This window comes from Lynx rufus, unplaced genomic scaffold (genome assembly GCF_022079265.1).
Source record: "Lynx rufus isolate CCGP_SWC_20201006 ecotype Redwood Valley unplaced genomic scaffold, mLynRuf1.p SCAF_8, whole genome shotgun sequence".
In the NCBI taxonomy this organism is placed as follows: Eukaryota; Metazoa; Chordata; class Mammalia; order Carnivora; family Felidae; genus Lynx; species Lynx rufus.
Window position 1 is genome coordinate 120,537,051 of NW_025814896.1, and position 23,067 is coordinate 120,560,117.

Below are 23,067 nucleotides of genomic sequence, written 5' to 3' on the forward strand. Positions count from 1 at the left end.
ATCAGGCTTCCACTTTGTTTTTACTGATGCTGTCTTAAATGTGCACATACAACTTGGTTTTTGGGACCTCTTCATAATAGAATGATAAGCTCTTGGTTGAACTGTCAAATTACAGTGGTCTATTGTATCTTTTTTTGTCTCTAGGATGATTGAGGAAAGTGGGAACAAGCGGAAGACCATGGCAGAGAAGAGGCAGCTGTTCATAGAAATGCGTGAGTCTTGAGTGCTTCTGGAGCCCTTGTTTGTATGTGTGGGGATGCCTTTTTTTTTTTTTTTTTTCCTGATCAAGTCACATCTTTAATCCTTAGCACATTCCAAGCTTTAGAAAAGGGAAAAAAGGGAGTTGAAGAATCATGGAGTTGAAGGACCTCAAGTCAGAGCATATATTGTAATTGAGTTGACTTGAATTGCTTTCTTTCTTTCTTTTTTTACATATTTATTTATTTAAATATCTACAGCCAACATGGGGCTTGACCTCATAAACCCGAGATCAGGAGTTGCATGTTCTTCTGACTGAGCTGGCCAGGTGCCCTGACTTGAATTACTTTCTTAAGTAAGATCATGAATGCTAAGGCAGAAATGTTACCTAGCATATCTATGAGTTTAGGGCACACCAGTCAGTTTATTTATTTATTTATTTTTAAGATTTTATTTTTAGGTAATCTCTATACCCAAGCTGGGGCTCAAACTCATGACCCTGAGATAAGAGTCACATGCTCTACTGACTGAGCCAGCCAGGTGTCCCAAGGCACACCAGTCAGTTTAGACCTCTTGTTGTAACTCCATTGTTACCATGAGCTTGCAGGTGGTGATAAATAATTAATACATTATATAAATTAAGTTACACTGGATACAGATTCAGAGGCATAGAGGACTAAGTGTTAAAACTTAGAGCTGTAGGAATAATTAAAAGTACAAACGTATAGTTTGGTATATTACTTTACGGTACGGTTTTAAATCTTGTTAAAAAATTATATTCTTCTATAAAACTCAAAGAGAAAGGTGGCCGAGAGAAGTGGGTCATTTCCCAGTATTTGAATGATTAGTTTGGTCTCCAATTACTTGTCTATGTGACCTTGACTTGTGCATTCATACTTGGTGGACCACAAATTCCTTTGCCATGAAATAGGGTTATTGGTCTGTACCAGTGTTCATGATTGCTTTTAAAAGCATTGTACTCTTTTTAAAAAATGAGATCTTACAAGGACCCTCAACACGAGAGTGTCATAGAATTGGTACTGCTTGGTTGAAGAGGGGAGGCAGGAGCCCTGCCTGAGATAGCCCCTGAGATACTTGTAGAATTCTAGAATTCTGCATATCCCAGAGTAAAAATCAGTAGATAAAGTCTCAGAAGCCTCTTTCAACAAGCAAGATATTTTATTTTTTTTAAATTTTTTTTTCAACATTTTTTATTTATTTTTGGGACAGAGAGAGACAGAGCATGAACGGGGGAGGGGCAGAGAGAGAGGGAGACACAGAATCGGAAACAGGCTCCAGGCTCCGAGCCATCAGCCCAGAGCCTGACGCGGGGCTCGAACTCACGGACCGCGAGATCGTGACCTGGCTGAAGTCGGACGCTTAACCGACTGCGCCACCCAGGCGCCCCGACAAGCAAGATATTTTAAATCTTTAGAGTCTTAGTAACGGGAGGCAGAGTTTGACTTAACTGAGATCTATGTTGTCCTGTCAAGCATAAGCTAGAGAAGTATTGAAGATGTCAGAGAAGAAATTTGTGGCATTGGGTGGGCAGTCAGTCCGGGCGATCTTTAACGAGTTCTGTAGTTCTGAGTCTCTAATTGCTAGTCATCCAAGGCAGACACCCTGCAGTCACTTCCCTCCACCTCACCTTCCACCTCCAAAGAAATCACAAAGTGCTGCTGAGTTTTACCTCTTAAGGGACTCCTGAATTTCTCATGCCTTAGTGGCTTTAAATCCAGGCTCTGCTGTGAGACTATCCGTGTTTGGATCTCGGCTCCCTCATTTTCTGGCTGTATAATCTTAGGTGAGTTACTTAATCTCTGTGCTGCTACACTTGTCTTGTCCATAAAATGGGAGTAGTATCTATTTCATAGAATTATTGTCAAGATTAAATGAGATAACGTCAGGCCTTTAACACGGACACAGAATAGTAGGTATTTAATGTGATTAGCTGTGTTTAATATTTTTATCATTGTTACTTTTCTGAACTAAAAGCAATCTGTTTCGGATCCCTTCTTCCAGTGTCAACCCCTTCCAATCTGTGATCTGTGATGCTGCCAGTTGAACTGCAAAAATCTGTGTTACTTCCTTCATAAATCCCTTCAGTTGCTCCTCATCGCTTTCCCAAGAAAGTCCAAGCTCCTGGGCATGCCCGGCAAGGCTCTCCTGGCCTCTTTTTCCCTCTGTTCATAGGTTCCCGGTTTCCATCATACACCATGGGTGTCACTGCCCGGTCATACTGAATTGGCTTTTCCCACATCGATCATATGTTTGATGTCTCTGTGCTTTTGCTCATGCTGTTCGGCTCACCTTCATCTGACTCGTTGTTCCTGTTTGCTGTTCAAGGCTCAGCATAGGGGTCATCTTTTCTATTTAATTTTTAACACATTTATTGAGGATCTATTATGTTCCAGGAATTGTTCTAAGTGCTAGGGTTAAGGTGAGAACAAAACGTAGTGCCTGACTATCCTCATATTGCTTACACTTTGGCAAGGGGGAAACAGACAAAATAAGGAATCCAAAGAAATAAACGATGATTCCTGATATTAAGAAGTACCTACCTGGGAGTGAGGGGGATGCCTGGGTAGCTCAGTTGGTTAAGCATCTGACTTTGGCTCAGGTTATGAGTTTGAGTTCTGCATTGGGTGAGCTCAAGCCCCACTTCGGGTTAGCTCTGGTTCTCTCTCTTTCCCTCTTTCTCTGCCCCTTGTGGGATTCTCTCTCCTCTCCCTCTCTCTCTCTCTCTCTCTCTCTCTCTCTCTCTGCTCCTCACTCACTTGCGCCCTCTCTCTCTCTCAAAAAAAAAAAAAAAAAAGAAGAAGAAGTGGGGAGGGTGGGGGGTGGTGCCTTGGTGACTTGGTTGAGTGTCTGACTTTGGCTCAGGTCATGATCTCGCAATTTGTGGTGTTGAGCCCCACGTTGGGCTCTCTGCTGTCTTTGCAAGCCTGCTTTGGATCCTCTGTCCTCCCTTTTTCTGCCCTCCCCACTCACATGCACTCTCTCTCAAAAATAAATAAACATTAAAAAAATAAAAAAGAAGTGCCTGGGGTGGCTTCAGGAAACAAACATGGGCATGTGAGAGAGTACAGTGACGGTCGATATTTGGAATAGAAATTGGGTGTTCTGTGAAGAACTGGGTTTACTGCTTAGTGAATATTATTCTGATACATGAGCCCTGGATAAATTACTATTCTCTGTAACAAACTCAAGGATTTGGACAGTTTGGGAGATGTTTGGTATGGCTTCTTGTCTCTCCTGTTTTTTCATGTGAAGAGTTGCATTGGTGGCAGTCATATCTGGCCTACTCTCTCATTTCCTACTCCCCCCAAATCTCCAGCATTATTCCCTTCTATGGATGCAGAAATCATCTTTTGCCAGCCTTATCATACAGTTATACCCTCTAGGTTTTGGGTTGATTTCATGTCAAGTTTGAATCCAGTGATCTTTCTCCACTCTTTTATTACTCTCAATGGGTAATTAATAGATTTTTACTTAAAAGAGACTTAAAAAATTTTTTAATGTTTATTTTTGAGAGACAGAGAAAGCATGAGCAGGGGAGGTCAGAGAGAAAGGGAGACACAGAATCTGAAACAGGCTCCAGGCTCTGAGCTGTCAGCACAGAGCCTGACACAGGGTTCGAACCCAAACAACCACGAGATCATGACCTAAGCTGAAGTCGGACGCTTAACTGACTGAGCCACCCAGGCACCCCGAGACTTCACTTTTTTTGAGCAGTTTTAGGTTCACAGTAAAATTAAGAGGTGGGCACAGAGAGTTCCCATCTATTCCCTGTCTCGACACATGTACAGCCTCCCGCATTATCGACATCCCCCACGAGAGGGTACATTCATTAAAACTGATGGGCCTGTGTTGACAAATTGTAAAACCCAAAGTTCATAGTTTACATGAGGGTCCATTCTGGATGTTGTACATTCTATGGGATTATATTATTTTTAAACGAAGACAGTTTTAATTCTTGTTTTTGAAATTCTTATACCTCTTCTTTATTACCTACCTACTCATTAGGACCTCTGATATAAGAACAGGAAGAACAGGACGGATAGCAGCCACCCTTGTCTTGTTTCATACTTTAATGGGGATACATGTAGTATTTCACTGTTAAAATGATATTTGTTGCAGGTTTTGTACCCTTTATCAGGTTAAGGAACTACTTCTAGGTTCTAATTTACCGAGAGTTATTACTATTATTTTCTTTATTCTATATATTTATTTATTATTTCTTTAAATTATGAACGAGTATCGAATTTTATCAGATGTTTTCTGCTTCTCTTGAGATGAATGTATTTCTCCTTTATTCTGTAAATATAGTGCTAGGGCTAGCTATCTTTTCCTTTCAGGGTCAGAAAGTGAGTATTTTAGGATATGGAGGCCATATAATGAGTTCTCTGTTACAGCGACTGAACTCTGCTGTTATAGCATGAAAGCAGTCATAATAGTTTAATAATTTAGATAGGTTGTATTTTTTTTATGTTGTGTGGCTTTATTATTATACCATTGTTATATTTTTCTATAATCTTCTTAAGCTTTTCTGTTTTTTTTTTAAGCTTTTCTGTTTTTAGACCGTATATTTAAATTCCAAACTATGAAGGGCAGTGAAATTAGTTTATTCTTTCTTGGTTTAATATTTTCTCTTGTAGACTAAGCACTATGAGAATTAGGATCACATCTCTTCATCCCAGTAGGCCCGGTAGCTCAATAAATATTTATTAAAAGAAGACCGGAATAAATTACATAGAAGGAATTTGGTAGTTTACAATTCTTACATGGTATAAAACTACTAAGAAAAAGGTGATAAGTTAAAACTGTAGTTTGCAACTCTGGAGGTAAAGTGAAAGCTCTCTAGGTCAGGTGATAAAATGCTGGCGTCAGGCCTCCCTCCAGTCTCAGAGACTGTGATTTTGTTTTTTTCTTTTCCCGAATTTTGTCAGTTTTATTGGTCTTTTCAAGGAACTTTTTTGGCTTTTGTCGGTCCTCTCCATGTATTTTGTTTCTTCCTCATTATTTTGTTCTCTTGTGTTTATTATTTTCTTCCTTCTACTTTAGGCAATTCTGTTGTTCCTTTTTCCAACTGCTTATTTTAACACTTTTTTCTTTCTTATATAAGCACTTAAGAACTTCTTTCCTGTGATTTTCTATTTTTGTGCTCCATGTGTTCCAATATATGCCATTTTCATGATCACTTCTCTGTGCTTTCTTATTTCTGTTAGGAATTATTTAGAGTACTCTTTTAAAAAAATTTGCAAATAAATGACTTTGAATTAAAAAAAATACTTAGCTGAATTGGGATATGGATCAGGGAATGAGAGACGTTCTAGAATCTTTGAATTTGGCGATCTTTTTTGTTACATGTTTTTGTAAATATTCCATGAGTGCTTGAAAATAATGTGTATGATTTCTGCATTATTTAGATCAAACTTGTTACATGTTTTATTCATATCTCTTTTGTCCTTATGGATTTGACTCCTTAGTTACTAAAAGACGTTAAAAATCTCTGCTTTGATCATAGATTTAAAATTTTTTCCCCTTAGTTCTCTCAGTAGTTTGAAGCTTTTGTTTGTAGATGCGCATGCATTAAAATGTTACGTCTACCTGGGAGATCAAATATTTTGTCATTATGTAGTTACCCTCTTTTTCTAGTAATGTGTTTTGCTGTGAAGTCTATTTTGTTGTTATTAATATGGCTGCACCAGTTTTTTTCTTTGGTTAGAATGCTTTGTATAGTATCTTTTCAAAACTTTCTGTAGCCTTATGTTTTGTGTGTATCTCCTGGAAACAGCATAAGCTAAGCTATTTAACAACTACCCTTGTGACCGACAGTCTTTGCTTTTTCACTGAAGAATTTATTCTGTTTAATTTTTTTTATGAATACAGATAGATTTCATTTTTTCATCCATCTTGCTTTGTGCTTCAAATGTGTCCTTTCTTTTTTCTTTTTTTCTTCCTTTCTTGCCTTCCTTAGATGAATTGAACTTCCTTCCTTCCATTCTACTTTTCCCTCTTCTTGGTTGTGAGTTTCCGTATTCTTTTCCTGTTCTTTTTGTGGCTACCCTAGAAATTCTAATGTCAATTAAAATGAAGTTCAGAGCTTGATATTTATAACTTTGTTCAAAGTAATACTGGAATATAATGTTTTAGAGTATTTCCTTTATGAAAGATACACCACTTTTAGTATTAACTTTTTTTTTTAATTTTTAAAAATTTTTGATTTTCTGTTTTTAGAGAGAGGAAAAGAGCAAGTAGGGGAGAGGGGCAGAGGAAGGGAGAGAGAGAGAGAGAGAGAGAAGAGAGAGAGAGAATCTTAAGCAGGCTTCATGCTCAGCACAGAGCTTGATGCAGGGCTTGATCCCACGATCCTGGGATCATGACCTGAGCTGAAATCAAGAATTGGATGCTCAACCCACTGAGCCACCCATGTGCCTCAGCATTATCTTTTTTAATGCCACAAGTTAGACTTTATAATTCTTTTGTATGATCAGTTTTTCTTTTGTCTCATCTATTTGACTATCACTTTCTTTGCTTGCTTTTAAAATTTCAGTATAGGTGTGCCTGGGTGGCTCACTCAATTGAGCATCTGACTCTTGGTTTCAGCACAGGTCATGATCCTAGGGTTGTGGGATTGTGCCCTACAATGGGCTTCACGCTGGGTGTGGAGTCTGCTTAGGATTCTCTCTCTCCTTTTCTGCCTTTATCCCCCATGCACACATGCTTTCTCTCTCTCTCTCTCTCTCTCTCTCTCTCTCTCTCAAATTAAAAAAATAAATAAATAAAATTTAAATCTAAATCTAGGTGGAGCCAGCCATGTGTCTCTACCATTTCCCTTTGTGGTATCGTTTTTCTTTCTTTCTTTTTTTTTTTTTTTAGTTCACCCCCTGAGAAGTCACCACTCTGTGGTCTGTACCTTCCTCTCTGCTGGGACCTCTGGCTTCATCTCTGGTCCCTAGGGTTTCTAATTGTACTGCCGGAAAAAAAAAAAATAAGGAAGTCATTTATGTTTATATTTGTTACTTATTCAGACTCACTCTCTTGAAAAGTTTTTTTTGTAAGTTTTCGGACAATTCAGAAATGTTGCTATACTTATATTTATTCAGTTTGTAATCTCTTCTCTCCTTTCTCCTTCTCTTCTCATCTCATCAGTTAGAGGCCTTTCTAACAAAATACACTTACCTCCTTGCACCTCCCATGGTCTGCCGAGCACCTCCAGCAAATCCTATGGCTCCCTCGAACATGGTTTGGAATCCTGTGATCTATCTGAAGAAGGCTAAATGTATCAGCATGTTTACCTGGAGAAAGGAGTTGGCTTTCCCACTACTTTTATCATCTCTCTTTATCAGCTTTTCCAAAATTGTATAGTTTGTCTGATACTTTGACTTTACTTGGTATATTTTTGGGAGGAAGCAGATCAGTCTTTTATACCAGTGACATAGAACTTCCTAATTTTCAGTTATTTATCCATTCACCAAATATTTCAGGAACTAGTCTTAGTATGTCCTACTTTTGGGCATATAATAGTGAACAACACAACAATTAAATGGTTTCTGTCTTCATCAAACTTACTTTCCTGGAAATGGACATAAGGAACGATAGGGCAGTAGGAGCCATGACTGGGGCAGCTCGGTGGAGGGTGGGGAGGTGGGTCCAGGAAAAGATCTGGGAGGAAGTGATATCTAGGCTGAGTCGGTTCAGTGATGTGATGAAGAAGGGGCTGGAGCAGTAAGTAGCACTTACAAAGGCTCAGATGAGAGGGTTTGGCATGTTTGGGTAATTATATGTAGCCCATACTGATTGGGCTTGGGTGTGAGGTGGAATTTAAGAGTTGCATGAGCCAGACCTTTTAGTTGAGTTGGATAGTTAGGTTTCCCAAACCTAGCTTGATTGTAGGACTCTCTAGACTGAAGATTCCAGGTTCCCCAGGAGACTCTGATACAAGCAGATACAATGAAACTCACCCATTTGATTTTTTGCTTTCCTTGGGATTTGGTTATACAATAGAGATTGATATCCTGTTCTCATGAATGAAGAGAGCCATAATAAAGAAAGAAGAGTTAATCCTTTCTTATCCTTTCCCTCTACGTTTTGGCTACTCAGTATTTCTAGATTGTCTCCTATCTATCCAGGAGCTTCACCGGGCTCTCCACCTGTGGCTAGAGTTTTGCCTGTGTGTTTAGTTAGGACTTTTTGTACCATTTCTTGATAAGCTTGATATGTACTGTCTGACATATTAGTATTAAAGGGACATTTAGTGTATTTCTTATAATGAAGTATTCTCAAAATGAATGATAATGAAATGAACAGTAATCTCTTCTAGTTCAGAATACTCAAAGGGATAATCATTTTAGCTTCTTCACTGGGGACTTTCTATTCTATTTTTTATGTGCTAAACTACCATATTTTCTGATCAGGAAATCAATATGACGTTTACATAAGGGACATTTTTAAAAAGTGAAGGCTATTCTTAGAGCAGTATATGAGGGTTTTCCTTATAGATATCTGGCAAGAGGACTGCTTCAGAAGAAGGTAAATGTATCAGAAGTTTGAGAACCTGGATGGTTGAATGTTGGTACAATAAGATTTTAATAAAGTTCTAAAGTTACTGATTATATCTTGACTTGTAGAAATTATTTTGGGATTCAGACTGCTGTTAGATTTTAAAAATGATATGGCCAGGGATCCCTAGAATGTCTGAATCCTGTGCCATCCCACTGTTACTTCCTTTTTCCACTGGGTTTAGAGGGATATATTTTCACAGCGTAAAAAAAAATGGCAAAGGAAAACAGTGATAATTAATTCTTGACTAGCACCTTGAACTTAAGAGTAGAGATTTCTGGCAAACTGGGCTGGAGCTTATGGAGTTTCCCATTTCCCTCAACCAGTTCGCTTTGGACTTGTGTGATACTTGCTCTATTGCATTTTGCAGTACCTAAATCTGACTCTAACTGCACTGGAGAGAGAACCTGAAAGAGAGTGAGTTATATACCCCATGTGCTGACTTTTTTGTACGGTTACTTCTCCAGTGGTAAACATGGTGTACAGTCTGATTGATCAGATTAGTAATCTTTCTGTTTGGTTAGTTGGGGATGGAACTTTCCTTTCCCAGCTTCTCACATTAGTTTCCCTAGTGTTTCTCATATAAGTGGTATCGAAGGAAAGATTCACTCTAGTTATGAGTGTTCTCCCTCCGAGTTTTGTTAGGCTGGCAGACAGGATAATATAGGCAGAACTGCTGTCATGGTGCTGGGCATGGAGTGGGCATGAAGAAAGTGTGCCTGACCCTTCCTTACCCCTTTTGTTTTCTCAGAAGAAAAGCCTAGTTGCCATGTTATATATAGCCTGTGCCCATGCTGTGGAATAGAGTCACTTCCCAGTATTTAGAAATTAACTGGTAAGTCCAGTTGAACGTATGTTGTTTGCCCTTTTTTCAGGTGCTCAGAATTTTGATGTCATACGACTATCAACTTACAGAACAGCTTGCAAATTACGATTTGTACAAAAGCGATGCAACCGTAAGTCATTTTCACTAATTTCTGCGATAGCTGGATAGTGCTCTCAATAATATAAATAAAAGGTTTTAGTATCTTTTGGTCCTCCTGTAATGTTAATTGAATTATTTTTGTCTTGAATGTTTATTAAAATGTAAGCTTTCTCATGGAAAGGACTTGTCCCTCAAAATGTTTACTAAATTCAATAATGTAATTGGTTTCGATGCTGGCATAGTATTAATGTTCTTTAAGTGGGAGAATTGCTTTCTCCTTCTCACCTCTTTAATCAGCTTCTGGAAGAAAAGAAAAACAGTATTTTGATAGAGGTGTGATAAATTAATTTTCTTGATTAAAATGAATTCAACATGAATCAGCCTTTTCTATAAGTAATCACCTCACAATTGCTACTTATAAAATAAGTAAATAAAAAATATATATGTGTATGTACGGATACATAGATATACACACATGGATATAGAATCTTTCTTAATTTCCATGAAGATTAACTTATGACAGAATTATTTCACTTTTCTTGTTTGTGTGTATTAATGAAAAACTGTTTTGTGTAATGGAAAGAACGTTGGCTTTGGAACTGGAAAAACCTTAGTTTAGTCCTGGTTTTGGCATTTACTATAAACACATGATGTTGGGTAAGTCACTTTACATCTAAATACTTCTACCCTACTTGAAGCGTTACTTAAAAGTCCTAGTATGAAATTCTCTCTAGGGAGTTTACCATGCCATCTTAAACTGAAGTCTCTGATTTCTCAAAGCATTGTTTTTCAAATTATGGGTTTTGACCCACTAATGGTTCATGAAATCATTCTGATGGGCTGCAGCCAGATTTTAATGCACATAATAGAGAAAAAAAGAGAAAGAAAAGAAATCAGAACACGAATTATATGGTAAGACAAAGTATTTTGTGAAACTTTTGTTTTTTATATATTTAGACGTGTGTGTGTGTGTGTGTTAAATATATTTCTGTGGGTTGTGGTAAAAAAGTTTGAAAATCACTATCAGAGCAACTACCGTTTTAATAATTCTTCCTGTAATTATTTTTGGGAAATGGTAGTGTATGTGTGCAGTGTTGAGAGTCTGAAAACAGACTAGTGGCATTAGTAATGTACAGTAAAAAGATGCATTGTTCTAGAAGCTTTATTTTGTCACATATGATTTTTTTCACATGTGAGCTAGGGAGAGAGAGAGAGAGAGAGGGAGGGAGGGAGGGAGGGAGAGGGAGAGAAACTTAAGCAAGCTCCATGCTCAGTGTGGAGCCTGATGTGGGGCTCAGTCTCACGACCCTGGGAACATGACCTGAGCTGAAATCAAGAGTCAGACACTCAGGGCACCTGGGTGGCTCATATGGGCTCAGGTTGTGACCTCATGGTTAGTGGGATTGAGCCCTGTGTTGGGCTCTGTGCTGACAGCACAGAACCTGCTTGGGATACTCTCTCTCTGCCCCTCCCCTGCTTGTACTCTCTCTCAAAATGAATAAACATTAAAAAAAAAAAAATGAAGAGTCAGACACTTAAGCAACCAAGCCACCCAGGCATCCCTCACATATGATTCTTTAATCAACCTGAAAAATTTTTTTTCTGTGGGTGTATAGTTTAAGTAGGAGTAAAATTTCAGTTTTATCCATATGTATGTTCAATTGTCCCTTACATGGTTTATTGAAAAAACTATCCTTTTTTCTTCACTGCCTTCAAATCTTCTCTTCATACTCATTAGGAGAAATGTATAATTGTTCAGGGGCGCCTGGGTGGCTCAGTCGGTTGAGCATCCGACTTCGGCTCAGGTCGTGATCTCACGGTTTGTGAGTTCAAGCCCCGCGTCAGGCTCTGTGCTGACGGCTCAGAGCCTGGAGCCTGTTCTGGAGATTCTGTGTCTCCCTCTCTCTCTGCCCCTCCCCTACTTGTGCTCCGTTTCTGTCTCTCAAAAATCAATAAACATTAAAAAAAACAAAAAAAAAGAATGTTCATAGCAGTTTCCGCATATGCTTTTAGACTCATGTGTTCCACTGGTCTATTTGTCTATCCTACCAGTAACTGCTATTATAACTTTATAATAAGTCTTAATATCAGAGCAAGTCTTCCTACTTTGTTTTGTTTTTCTTTTTTTTTTTTTTCAAATTTTTTTTTTTAACGTTTATTTATTATTGAGAGACAGAGAGAGAAGAACATGAGCAGGGTAGGGGCAGAGAGAGGAGGAGACACAGAATCTGAAGCAGGCTCCAGGCTCTGAGCTGTCAGCACAGAGCCCGACGTGGCGCTCAAACTCACAAACCATAAGATCGTGACCTGAGCCGAAGTCAGACGCTCAACCGAATGAGCCACCCAGGCTCCCCTGTTCTGTTTTTCTTTTTAATATTGGGACAGTTTTGGTCTTTTTATATTTATTTTCATATAAATTTTAGAATCTAATTAACAATTTCTGCTAAAAAGAAACAATAAAACAACACTGCTGGGATTTTTTTCCATCTTTACTTTTTTTTTTTTTTAGTTTATTTATTTTGAGAGAGAGATAATGTGAGTGGGGAAGGAGTAAAGAGAGGGAGGGAGAGAGAAAGAGAGAGAGAGACAGACAGACAGAGAGAGAATCGCAAGTAGGCTCCATGCTGCCAGCACAGAGCCCGATGTGGGGCTTGAACCTGTGAACCCCATGAGATCATGACCTGAGCTGAAACTGAGTTGGACACTTAACTGACTGAGCCACCCAGGTTCCCCTCTTGATTTTTTTTTAGTTATAATTTACATATAGTAAAATTTATCCTATTTTAATGTATAGCCCTGTGGCATTTTGTTGGGACTGCACTGAATCTATAGATTAAGTTGGGGAGAATCAACATATTTCTAATATTGACATTTCCTCCAATGAACATGGTATGTTCCTCCATTTATTTAGCTCTTTAATTTCTGCCAGTTAAATTATAATTTTTTTTTTTTTTTGTGGAGATGTTTGCACTTCCTCCATTGGATTTATTCCTAAATTTTTGATGATTTATGATACTATTATAAATAGTATATAAAATTTAATTTTCTTTTTCTTTCTTTTTTATTTTATTTTATTAAAAAAGTTTTTTTTGGGGGGCGCCTGGGTGGCTTGGTTGGTTAAGCTCCAGCTTCAGCTCAGGTCATGATCTCACAGTCCATGAGTTCGAGCCCCGCGTTGGGCTCTGTGCTGACAGCTCGGAGCCTGGATCCTGTTTCCGATTCTGTGTCTCCCTCTCTCTCTGCCCCTCCCCTGTTCATGCTCTGTCTCTCTCTGTCTCAAAAATAAATAAATGTTAAAAAAAATTTTTTTTAAATAAAACAGTTTTTTTTTAATGTTTATTCATTTGTGAGAGATGGAGAGAGACAGAGCATGAGCGGGGGAGGGGCAGAGAGAGAGGAAGACACAGAATCTGAAGCAGGCTCCAGGCTCTGAGCGTCAGCACAGAGCCTGATGCGGGGCTCAGACCCATGGACCATGAGATCATGACCCAAGCTGAAGTCAATCGCTCAACTGACTGAGCCACCCAGGCGCCCCTTGTTTTATTTTTTTAAATGAGAGAGAGAAAGAGAGAGAGAGAGAGAGAACTGGAGGAGGGGCAGAGGGAGAAAGAGAATCCTAAGCAGGCTCCATACCCAGCACAGATCCTGGCACTGGGCTCAGTCTCACAACTGTGAGATCATGACCTGAGCCAAAATCAGGAGTTGGATGTTGGATGCTTAACTGACTGAGCCATCCAGGCACCCCTAAAATTTCATTTTCTGTTACTAATAGAAATACAGTGACTTTTATATCTTGACTTGTATCTAGCAATCATTCCAGACTCAAATATCAGTTTTAGTAATTTATCTGGAGAAACTTTGATAGTCTATGTGTAGAATTTTGTCATTTCTGAATAATGACAGTTAAATTTCATCATTTCTGAAACTTACATGGATAATTACTGCTTATTTATTTTGGTTTAGGACCCAAAATACAATAGAGATGATGATAGTTGGCATTTCCTTTTTTTTTAATTGAAGTGTAGTTGCTACACAATGTTACATTTATTTCACATACACAACACAGTGATTCTACAACTCTGTATGTTACAATATGCTCACCGCAAGTGTAGCTGCCATCTGTCACCATACGGTGCTATTACGGTACCATTGACTATATTCCCTATGCTGTGCTTTTTATTCCCATGACTTACTCATTCCATAACTAGAAGCCTGTTATCTCCCACTCCTCTTCACCCATTTTGTCCATCCCCCCACCCTCTTTCCTTTGGCAAGGATTAGTTTGTTCTCTGTATTTATGGGCCTGTTCTGTTTTTTGTTTGTCCATTTGTTTTTTACATTCCACGTATAAGTGAAATCATATGGTATTTGTGTTTTTCTGTCTGACTTATTTCACTTAGCATAATACCCTCTAGGTCCATCCATGTTGCAAGTGGTAAGATCCCATTCTTTTTCATGGCCGAGTAATATTCCACTCTCTATGCCACATCCTTTTTATTTATTCATCTATTGGTGGACACTTAGGTTGCAACCATATATTGGCTAGTGTAAATAATGATACAATGAACATAGAGGTGCATATATATTTTCAAATTAGTGTCTTTGTTTTCTTTGGGCAAATACCCAGTAGTAGAATTACTGGATCATATAGTATTTTAATTTTTAATTTTTTGAGGAACCTCCATACTGTTTTCCACAGTGGCCATACCAATTTACATTTGATGGTGAGCCTTCCTTATCTTATTCACATATCAGAGGAAAAGCTTTCAACATTTTACTTTTAAGTAATATGTTTGCTTCAGTTTTCTGTAAATACCCTTAATCAGAATAAGGACATCCCCTAGTATTGTGTTTCTTCATTTCTGAACATAAAGTTTATTTGAAAAGTGTTTTTTTTTTTTTGATGATTTCTGACAATCTCATTTTGATCAAAGAACATGGTTGATATTACTTGAATCCTTTGAAATTTGCCTAGATTAGCTTTATAACTCAGGATAAGCTCAATTTTCAGACAGGTGGTTTGCGCTCTTGAAAATAAAGCATATTCTCTAATCACTAGGGGCAGTAATTCATATAGTGCCCTTTATGCCTACTCTTAATTGTCTACATCCGCACTTATGCTTTTGTATGTTTCCTCTATCACTTACTAAGGGAAATGTGTTAATTTCTCCCACTAAGCTTGTGAAATTTGTCTCCTTGAGGTTCTGTTAAATTTTACAATATATACTTTTGATGCTATTGTAGGGGAGGCAAAACTTTACCCTCTTAGGGTCTCTGGTTGGGCCTGAGAATTAAATGGACATAGACAGATTGGCAGTTTTGCACGCAGAGTTTTCCTGTACCTGGGAGCTCCCACAGGAAAATGAAGAACTGAAGGGGTGAGGAGGCATCAATGCTGATACACTAGGGAGGAAGGAGTAGCAGTTGTGGAACAGTAACTAAAATATATGGGGAGACTCAAGGAAGATAAGGGTTATTTTAACAAAGTCTATGCAGATTTCTCTTGGATTCAGTTCACTGTCTCTGGGGATAAGAATGTTTCTTTCCCTTTGGAATAAGGAGGGCATCTTTCACTTGGGAGTTTATTTCCTGCTTTCAGGAAAAAAAGAGGAGTTTAACATGACCTTCTTGGCACCTGCTGTTTTTCAAGTGTCTTTAGCTCAAAATAATCCTTATGCCAAAGTGGCATGTTTTGGGGTCCTATTCTGCCTCCTTTCACTATTCTATTAGATATAAATAAATGAAAAGTTCTTAGATCTTTCTGGTGAAATAAAACTTTTAAATTGTTGGCAATTTATTTTCTTTGTGTTTCAGTCCATCTTGTTGATATCTGGAACATGATTGAAGCCTTCCGAGACAATGGCCTTAATACACTGGACCATACCACTGAGATCAGCGTGTCCCGCCTCGAAACTGTCATCTCCTCTGTCTACTACCAGCTGAACAAGCGCCTTCCTTCTACTCACCAAATCAGTGTGGAGCAGTCGATCAGCCTCCTCCTCAACTTTATGATTGCTGCATATGACAGGCTAGTACCTTACATGTTTACTTCATTTTAAGAATGTTTGTCTCTTAGTCATCCTTCTTCCAGAGTGTCTTGATGAGTTGTCAACTTGGAATCACAGTTAAAAGGGAAATTACTCCATATGAGTTCCTTCTAAAGACTGGTTAAATGTCAGAGTGACTTACTATCACATATTAAACTCCATAAAATTATGGAGAATCACAACACTGAGACATAGTGTTTGGTAAAATTGTAAGTACCTTAGTATAGCTGTTCTCTATCCAGAGAAGTATAGCTAAGTTGTGAATTTGATTATGAGGCTTTCTATTTGACCTTGAAGCTAACCTTTCTTTACTCTGGAATAGTAAATGCCCCTTGACTCTAGTCTTGTTTTCTTCTCTTTATGTTTAGGATGCTGTTTTAATTTTTTTCAGTGCAGAACATTATCTTATACACCTTATAACACTAGAAGAAAACTATTTAAATGTACTACAAATTAAAACAAATAATTTGCTATATTTATATTCATAGAGAAGTTGGTATTATAAAAAGCAAAAAAGAAATCATAAATGATGGAAGCATAGAATTTAATGTTTATATTCCGGGAACCAAGACTTCAGATTTTTGATTTCTGCTATACTGACAACCGTCCACTTTGGATGGGTTAATTCTTTCTGCTTCATTTTTTTCTCCCTGTAGACCTACTTTGAGTTGATACATTTGTAAAATGCTTTTATTTATTATACTTCATAATATTGAAGATTCTGTGCCTTGATAAAACTCTGCAGGTGACAAAGTCAAGTCACAACATAGGCACTCACTAAATTTATAACATTTTTATAAGATGTTATCAAATTAAATATTGTGTCCATTTAATAGAAAATTATTTTAGGAAATTTGAATTTTTAAAACAAGAGTACACATGAGACATAAGTCCCAGAATTTGAATGCCATTTTTTTAGTAATTAGATTAGTGAATCCATAAGGTTAATTTTATATTGTCCAAGGAATGACTCTTTGGATACAAAGACCTTAGTAAAAATGTTATTCTGTGGTGAATAAGCAGCACTTCTCATGACACTAACTCAGTGAGTAAATCAGTTCAGGGTTGCACAATACAAATTAATTCAAGAAACAATTTTTTTTTATACAAAATGAGAAATAAAAGTCATCTTACTTTTAAAAAATGACAAAGCAGAAATTATATAAACTTTGATTCTATAACCATATCAAATAAGTTAAGTACTATGGCTAAGGAAGGAAGAAGGCAGAGCAAAGAGACAGCAAAAGAGAGAACAGGAATACCCAACTTAGGAGCAGAAGGTGCAGAGGTTCTGGGACATATTCAGAGATGGCTAGACACATCCAGAGGGAGACAACGGAAAACAGTAAGCAAACAGTAAATCATATGAAGACAATCCATAGAAGGGCATGCTACAGAGAACTAGGAAAAACAAAAAAAGATGAGTAAGTTAAGAAGAGGAAGGACTGTAGTATGTCAGTGGTGAATTTGGTAATTCTCACATCATATCCTATTTAAAACTTTGGCCATAGGCATCAATAAATCCTTATATCACTGCTAACCTTGAAATCTTGAGTGTGTGTGTGCGCGTGCACGCGTGTGCGCCTGTGTATACATATGTATATATATGTACATACATAACGTACATATGTATGTATATGTATATATGATAACATCTTGTTTCACTCTCTGGTAATTTGAGATTGGCTTTCACATACTGGAAAAATGAAAGGATCTGGTTATTGGAATTTTATTTTTGAAAATCGTAGCATTTTGTGAAATATTTCAAATATTAGTCTCTGTATTGATTGGCCTCTTTATTACTTAGGCTGGAGAGTGCCTTTGATATGTAGAGTATGTAGTTTTTTATTTTTTTAAGTACGCTTCACACTCAGCGTGGAGCCCAACGTGAAGCTTGATCTCCCGACCCTGAGATCAAGACCTGAGCTGAGATCAAGAGATGGATGCTTAACCCACTGAGCCCCCCTGGCACTCCTCTAGTTCTTTATTTTAATTAATATTTTCAGGATTTCATATTTTATAATTCCTAAGTTAAAATTTGAAGCACTAATTTGATTATTCTTAAATTCCCTTACCTCTGAATTTACAGTCAAATTTTGGCCAGCGTGTTTTGTTACAATTAAAATACATTGTAAGGCTGTAAAACAATAGTAAGAAACAAATAGGATCCAGACTTTGTTCCTCAAGTGTGTATCTTATTAGGAATTATTTTCTTTTTCTGCTGAGGATTTACAATATCTTATATTTGACAACTAAAACACAGAGAACAATGTTGTAAACATCTGTGTGTAGGACATTAGTAAAAGCTATGAGGAATAGCCAAAACACTTGGGTAGCCTCATTTTTTTCCTTATCAGGTCTTTAGTATAATAATATTGGTGGTAGTCATCTGGTCTGGTCTGAAGGTACAGCAGGCGATGCTGAGGGACAAGAACTCTTCCTTACTCTTCTTCAGTTGAGCCAGTTCCATTATGTAGGGCTTGTGATTTGCAAACTCCCTTTCCATCACCAAAGTCTGTGTTAGGTCGGCATCTTTAGTTGTAAGCAGTAGGAAGCCCACTGACGCGTGTGCTTTTGTAGCAGTGGGCGAATAGGCTCACATCACCAAGGAGCCCAGAGGCCCAGAGGCAGGCCAGCCCTCTGTCTTCTTGCATCAGAGCTCTCGCTTCCATTTTTCTCTTCGTAGTGGTTGTGGTTTTGCCCTCCTCTTGTATCAGCTTCATCCTTTTGCTACATCAAAAAATACCTGCTGTCAGCTACTACATGCTTCCTGTTTCAAGTCTAGGTAGCGGGAGAGAGCTGGTTTCTTTCAACACCAAACAAAAGTATATGAGCCTCCCTCCAGAAATGTGCATTTGGGCCATGCATGTGTAGATGTGATGCTTTTTAGCTCAAACAGATCAGGATTTGTGTCTCTGGAGTAGAGTGGTTAAATTCTTCCCCTCATTACATGATGCCTCACAGTGGTGGGGGGTGTGGTTGGACTAGCTATGAAGGAGATGGCTACGTGTCAACCCGAAACTGCTCACTGAGCATCATAAACTTGTGGCTCCCTTTCTTGTTAAACGGCCCCGTTCTCCACCCAGCTCCTTAAATCTGAAACCTGAGAATCACTTACACCCTTCCTTCTTCTCCACTCCCATTTCCATGCCAGTTACCAAGGCCTGTCATTTCCACATCTGTTTAAAAAAAAATTTTTTTTTTAATTTTACATTTATTGATTTTTGAGAGACAGGGTGAGACAGAGCATGAGCTGGGGAGAGGGAGAGAGAGAACGAGACACAGAATCCGAAGCAGGCTCCAGGCTCTGAGCAAGTGTTCAGACGGAGCCTGATGTGGGGCTCGAACCCACGAACTGTGAGATCATGACCTGAGCTGAAGTCGAATGCTCAACCGACTGAGCCACCCAGGTGCCCCCATTTCTACATCTTGACTCGCTCAGATCTGTGTGCATCTCTCTGGCCCTACTACCACCCAGCCTGTCACCGTCATCTTCTGCCTGGACTGCTTCCGTGGCTTCTAACTGATCTTTTTACACGTGCTTTCTTCCCTCATTCGTTCTTAGAGGTAATAAACATCATGAGCCCTACTATCTAACCCAGGAACTTGAACATTAGCAATAACTTAGGTTTATCTCTCCTGTCCCATCCCACTGACCTGCACATAACTAAAGTGAATCCGATTCTGATTTTGCGTTACTGTGTTCTTCTTAACAGTTTTTTCCCCACGTATATAGGCATAAACACAGTGTTGTTTAATTTTAATTATTTTTACTAATTGTAAAAAAGAAATTCATGCTGTCTGGCTGTCTGTACTATTACCTCATTTACTTTTTTCATTCATTTCATGTTTTTTTTTTTTTTAACTTTTTTTATTTTTGAGACAGAGACAGAGCATGAACGGGGGAGGGTCAGAGAGAGGGAGACACAGAATCGGCAGCAGGTTCCAGGCTCTGAGCCTTCAGCACAGAGACTGACGCGGGGCTTGAACTCACGGACTGCAAGATCATGATGTGAGCCGAAGTTGGCTGCCTAACCGACTGAGCCCCCAGGCGCCCCCAAGTGCCCCCATTCAGTAATATATTGTAACACCTCATTCATGTTGCATGTAGCCATAGTTCAGTTATTCTCGCTGTTGTACAACGTTCTGTTGTAATACTGTACAACAGTATTACAGTAATACTGTCGTTTTCTCCAGGTTCTTGCTGCGGGAAACAGCACTGCCTGGAGCGTCCTGGCTCATGCGTACAAGTGTTCTAGACTGCTCTCTTGGTCCTAAACTGAGGAATGGAATTGCCAATTCGGGGTGGGGGGGAGGTGCGGTACATGAAATTCAGCTTTAGAGGATAGTATCAAATTATTTTAACAAATTATACCAGTGCATAAGAGATCCTTTCAATCCACATTCTTTCTGAAAGTTTTAGAATTGTCAGACTTTAGTTTTTGCTAAGTGATACCTCATTGTCTTGATTTGCATTTTCTTGATTACCAAGCATGTCTTCATGGGTTTCCTAACCAAATATATTACTTCTGTGAAACGCCTCTTCATGTCTTTTGCCTGTTGTTCTAGCGTGTTGTTTTTTCTTTTTGTACTGATTATAGGGGCTCCTCATAGACTCTCGATGACAGTTTTTTCTTGGTTATATGTGTTGCACATATGTTCTCTCCATTTACTTTTCATAGGATATCTTTCTCTTCAAATGTTTTTAATGAAAAATTTCAAATATTTACAAACATAGAAAGAATATTATAATAAATCTCAAGCTATCTATCACTCAGCTTCAGTAATTACCAGCACATCCCCAAACTTACCTCATCTGTATCCTCAGGATCTTCACCTCCACCCTCCCTCTTTTCATGCCTTCTTTGAAGCAGATCTCAAGTATCATTATTTCATATGTAAATATTCCAGTGCCTACATTCTAATGTGTTGCAGTACCATTTCCCCTCAGCTTTGCTCCAAGAAATACTACTGCTTAGAATGGAATGAAATTACACCTTAAATGGAACAAACCTATAAAAAAATCATACATCTAATGAAACTAGGTTTGGATAAAATCTTCAAAATACTACATCAGTATTGAACATATTAATGAAAGGTCAGAGTTATTGTTTACCATCTAAAAGAGCAGTATAGGGGCGCCTGGGTGGCGCAGTTGGTTAAGCGTCCGACTTCAGCCAGGTCACGATCTCGCGGTCCGTGAGTTCGAGCCCCGCGTCAGGCTCTGGGCTGATGGCTCAGAGCCTGGAGCCTGTTTCCGATTCTGTGTCTCCCTCTCTCTCTGCCCCTCCCCCGTTCATGCTCTGTCTCTCTCTGTCCCAAAAATAAATAAACGTTGAAAAAAAAAAATTTAAAAAAATAAATAAATAAAAGAGCAGTATAAAACACTCTTGCTACTTTGAACAATCTAAAGATTTCTTTAGTGTCATGAGTTTTATGTATCTAATTTTGATGGGTAAATATGGAAAAAGTTGCTGTGTAGTTTGGAAATATGGCTAAGAACTGTTTTAAAGTCTTGCTCTGACAATTTGGACATATTTAAAAGTTTCCATGGTTTCCTCTTAATACTGAATGCTAAAAACAAAACAATATAAAGAAACAAAGCAAAAACAAACTCTTTCATTCTAAATAAAGCAGTTGTATTCCTTAAATTTTGAATATGCCCAGCTAGCGTATTATGGAATGGACGTTGCTGAAAAAGATAACATTAGGTTACAGTCTTCCTCATTTGTGATTTTTAAGCAAAACTATCATATCCTGGGAGGCATAAATACTTGATATATTTATGTGCAGTATTTACTGTTATCTCTGCTTGTTGTCAGATGGATTCAGGATGGCAAGAAAAAATACAGCCAAATACAAGTGGAAGAGAACTAGGACTGAGTGGGAAGAGTTTGAGGTTCACAGAAGCAGCACATTTAACTCTTGCAAGGATGTGAGCATAACTCCTTTAGGAAATTTCCGGGGGTTGGTGGAGAATGAGGTAGGGATTTGGGGTGTTTTAAAAAGGTGAAATCCTCAGCGGAAACCTTGTGTGAAATGGAGAGAAACAGCTGCTCTGGTGGACCAGGAGGAGGACAGCCCACCTGCCTGCCCTGCGTCCCCCACGCTGCCTGGTGGGTGTCTTGATGGTGTCACCAGAACTGGTTCACTGAGTCACAGTCTGAGTACTTGGTGCCAGGATTATTCAGGGAGCAGAAATGAGTGAACTTGAAGTTCACTTACTCTTCCCATCACTTACTCATTATTTTGTAGCTTTTCTTTCAAGAGAAGTCATGCATTCATGTTAATTTTCAAAGAATCTTCTTGATTCCAGGATATGCAGATCTGAAAAGGGTTTGACCATTAGCTAATATTTCAGAAAAACAATTTTTTGCTAATTATTTTGGCCTTATCTTACTGTTTCCTTTTTATGTGTTTATTTTTGTATTGTTGTTTTTTTTAATGTTTATTATTAAAAATTTTTTTTAAATATTTGTTTATTTTTGAGAGAGAGAGAGAGAGACAGAGCACGAGCGGGGAAGGGGCAGAGAGAGAGGGCGACACAGAATCTGAAGCAGGCTCCAGGCTCTGAGCTGTCAGCACAGAGCCTGATGTGGGGCTTGAACTCAAGAACCGTGAGATCATGACCTGAGCCGAAATTGGACAATTAACCGGTTAACTGATTGAGCCACCCAGGGGCCCCCTAAATGTTTATTTATTCTTGAGAGAGAGAGAGAGAGAGTGAGAGCATGAGCAGGGGAGGAGCAGAGTGAGAGAGGGGGGCAGAGGATCTGAAGCAGGCTCTGCATGCTGACAGCAGTGAGCCTGATGTGGGGCTAGAACCCACAAACTGTGAGATCATAACCTGAGCCAAAGTTGGATGCTTAACCAACTGAGCCACCCAGGTGCCCCTATTTTTTGTTTTTGTTTTTAAGAAAAGGCAAGAAAGGGCATGCTTCTTCTGAGTGTGTTACTTTTTCCTTGCCTTTGTTTCTCTGAAAGTGAGGAGAGAGGTAGTAACAGAGAGATCTCTAGTCCATTCGGTACCTCCAAATTAATCTGATTAAGACACCTTTTTCACCTCAAGAACCTTCCAAAACTCCCTGTGGTTTTTGAACGAGATTCGTACTCCTCACTTCTAATGGTATCAGTCCTTGATTCCCTGTACATACCAAGCTCTAAGTAAACTACTTGAGGCACTTCTCAATTTTTCCAATATGATATACTCCCATTTCTCTCCAAGCATACTTACCCCAACCCCTACCCCACCCCGCTCAAGTTTTTATATACTCTGTAGCCTTCCTTTTTACCACCAACCCCACTTTTATCCCTTTGATGACCTATGCTATT

The 23,067-nt window shown here is 38.6% G+C and overlaps 1 protein-coding gene across 6 annotated transcripts in view; it reads left to right on the top strand.

The window, feature by feature from the left end:
- Positions 1-23,067, top strand: part of DTNB (dystrobrevin beta) — a 240,764-nt gene that overhangs the window by 25,566 nt on the left and 192,131 nt on the right. For all 6 annotated transcript variants that reach the window (XR_006960167.1, XR_006960169.1, XM_047068473.1 and 3 more), the window contains exons 2-4: positions 145-212; positions 9,639-9,719; positions 15,503-15,716. Coding sequence is in view for 4 of the 6 variants with exons in the window: in XM_047068473.1 (XP_046924429.1) it covers positions 146-212; positions 9,639-9,719; positions 15,503-15,716 (362 nt within the window). In the remaining 2 variants the exon portion in view is untranslated. The remainder of the gene's footprint in view (positions 1-144; positions 213-9,638; positions 9,720-15,502; positions 15,717-23,067) is intronic.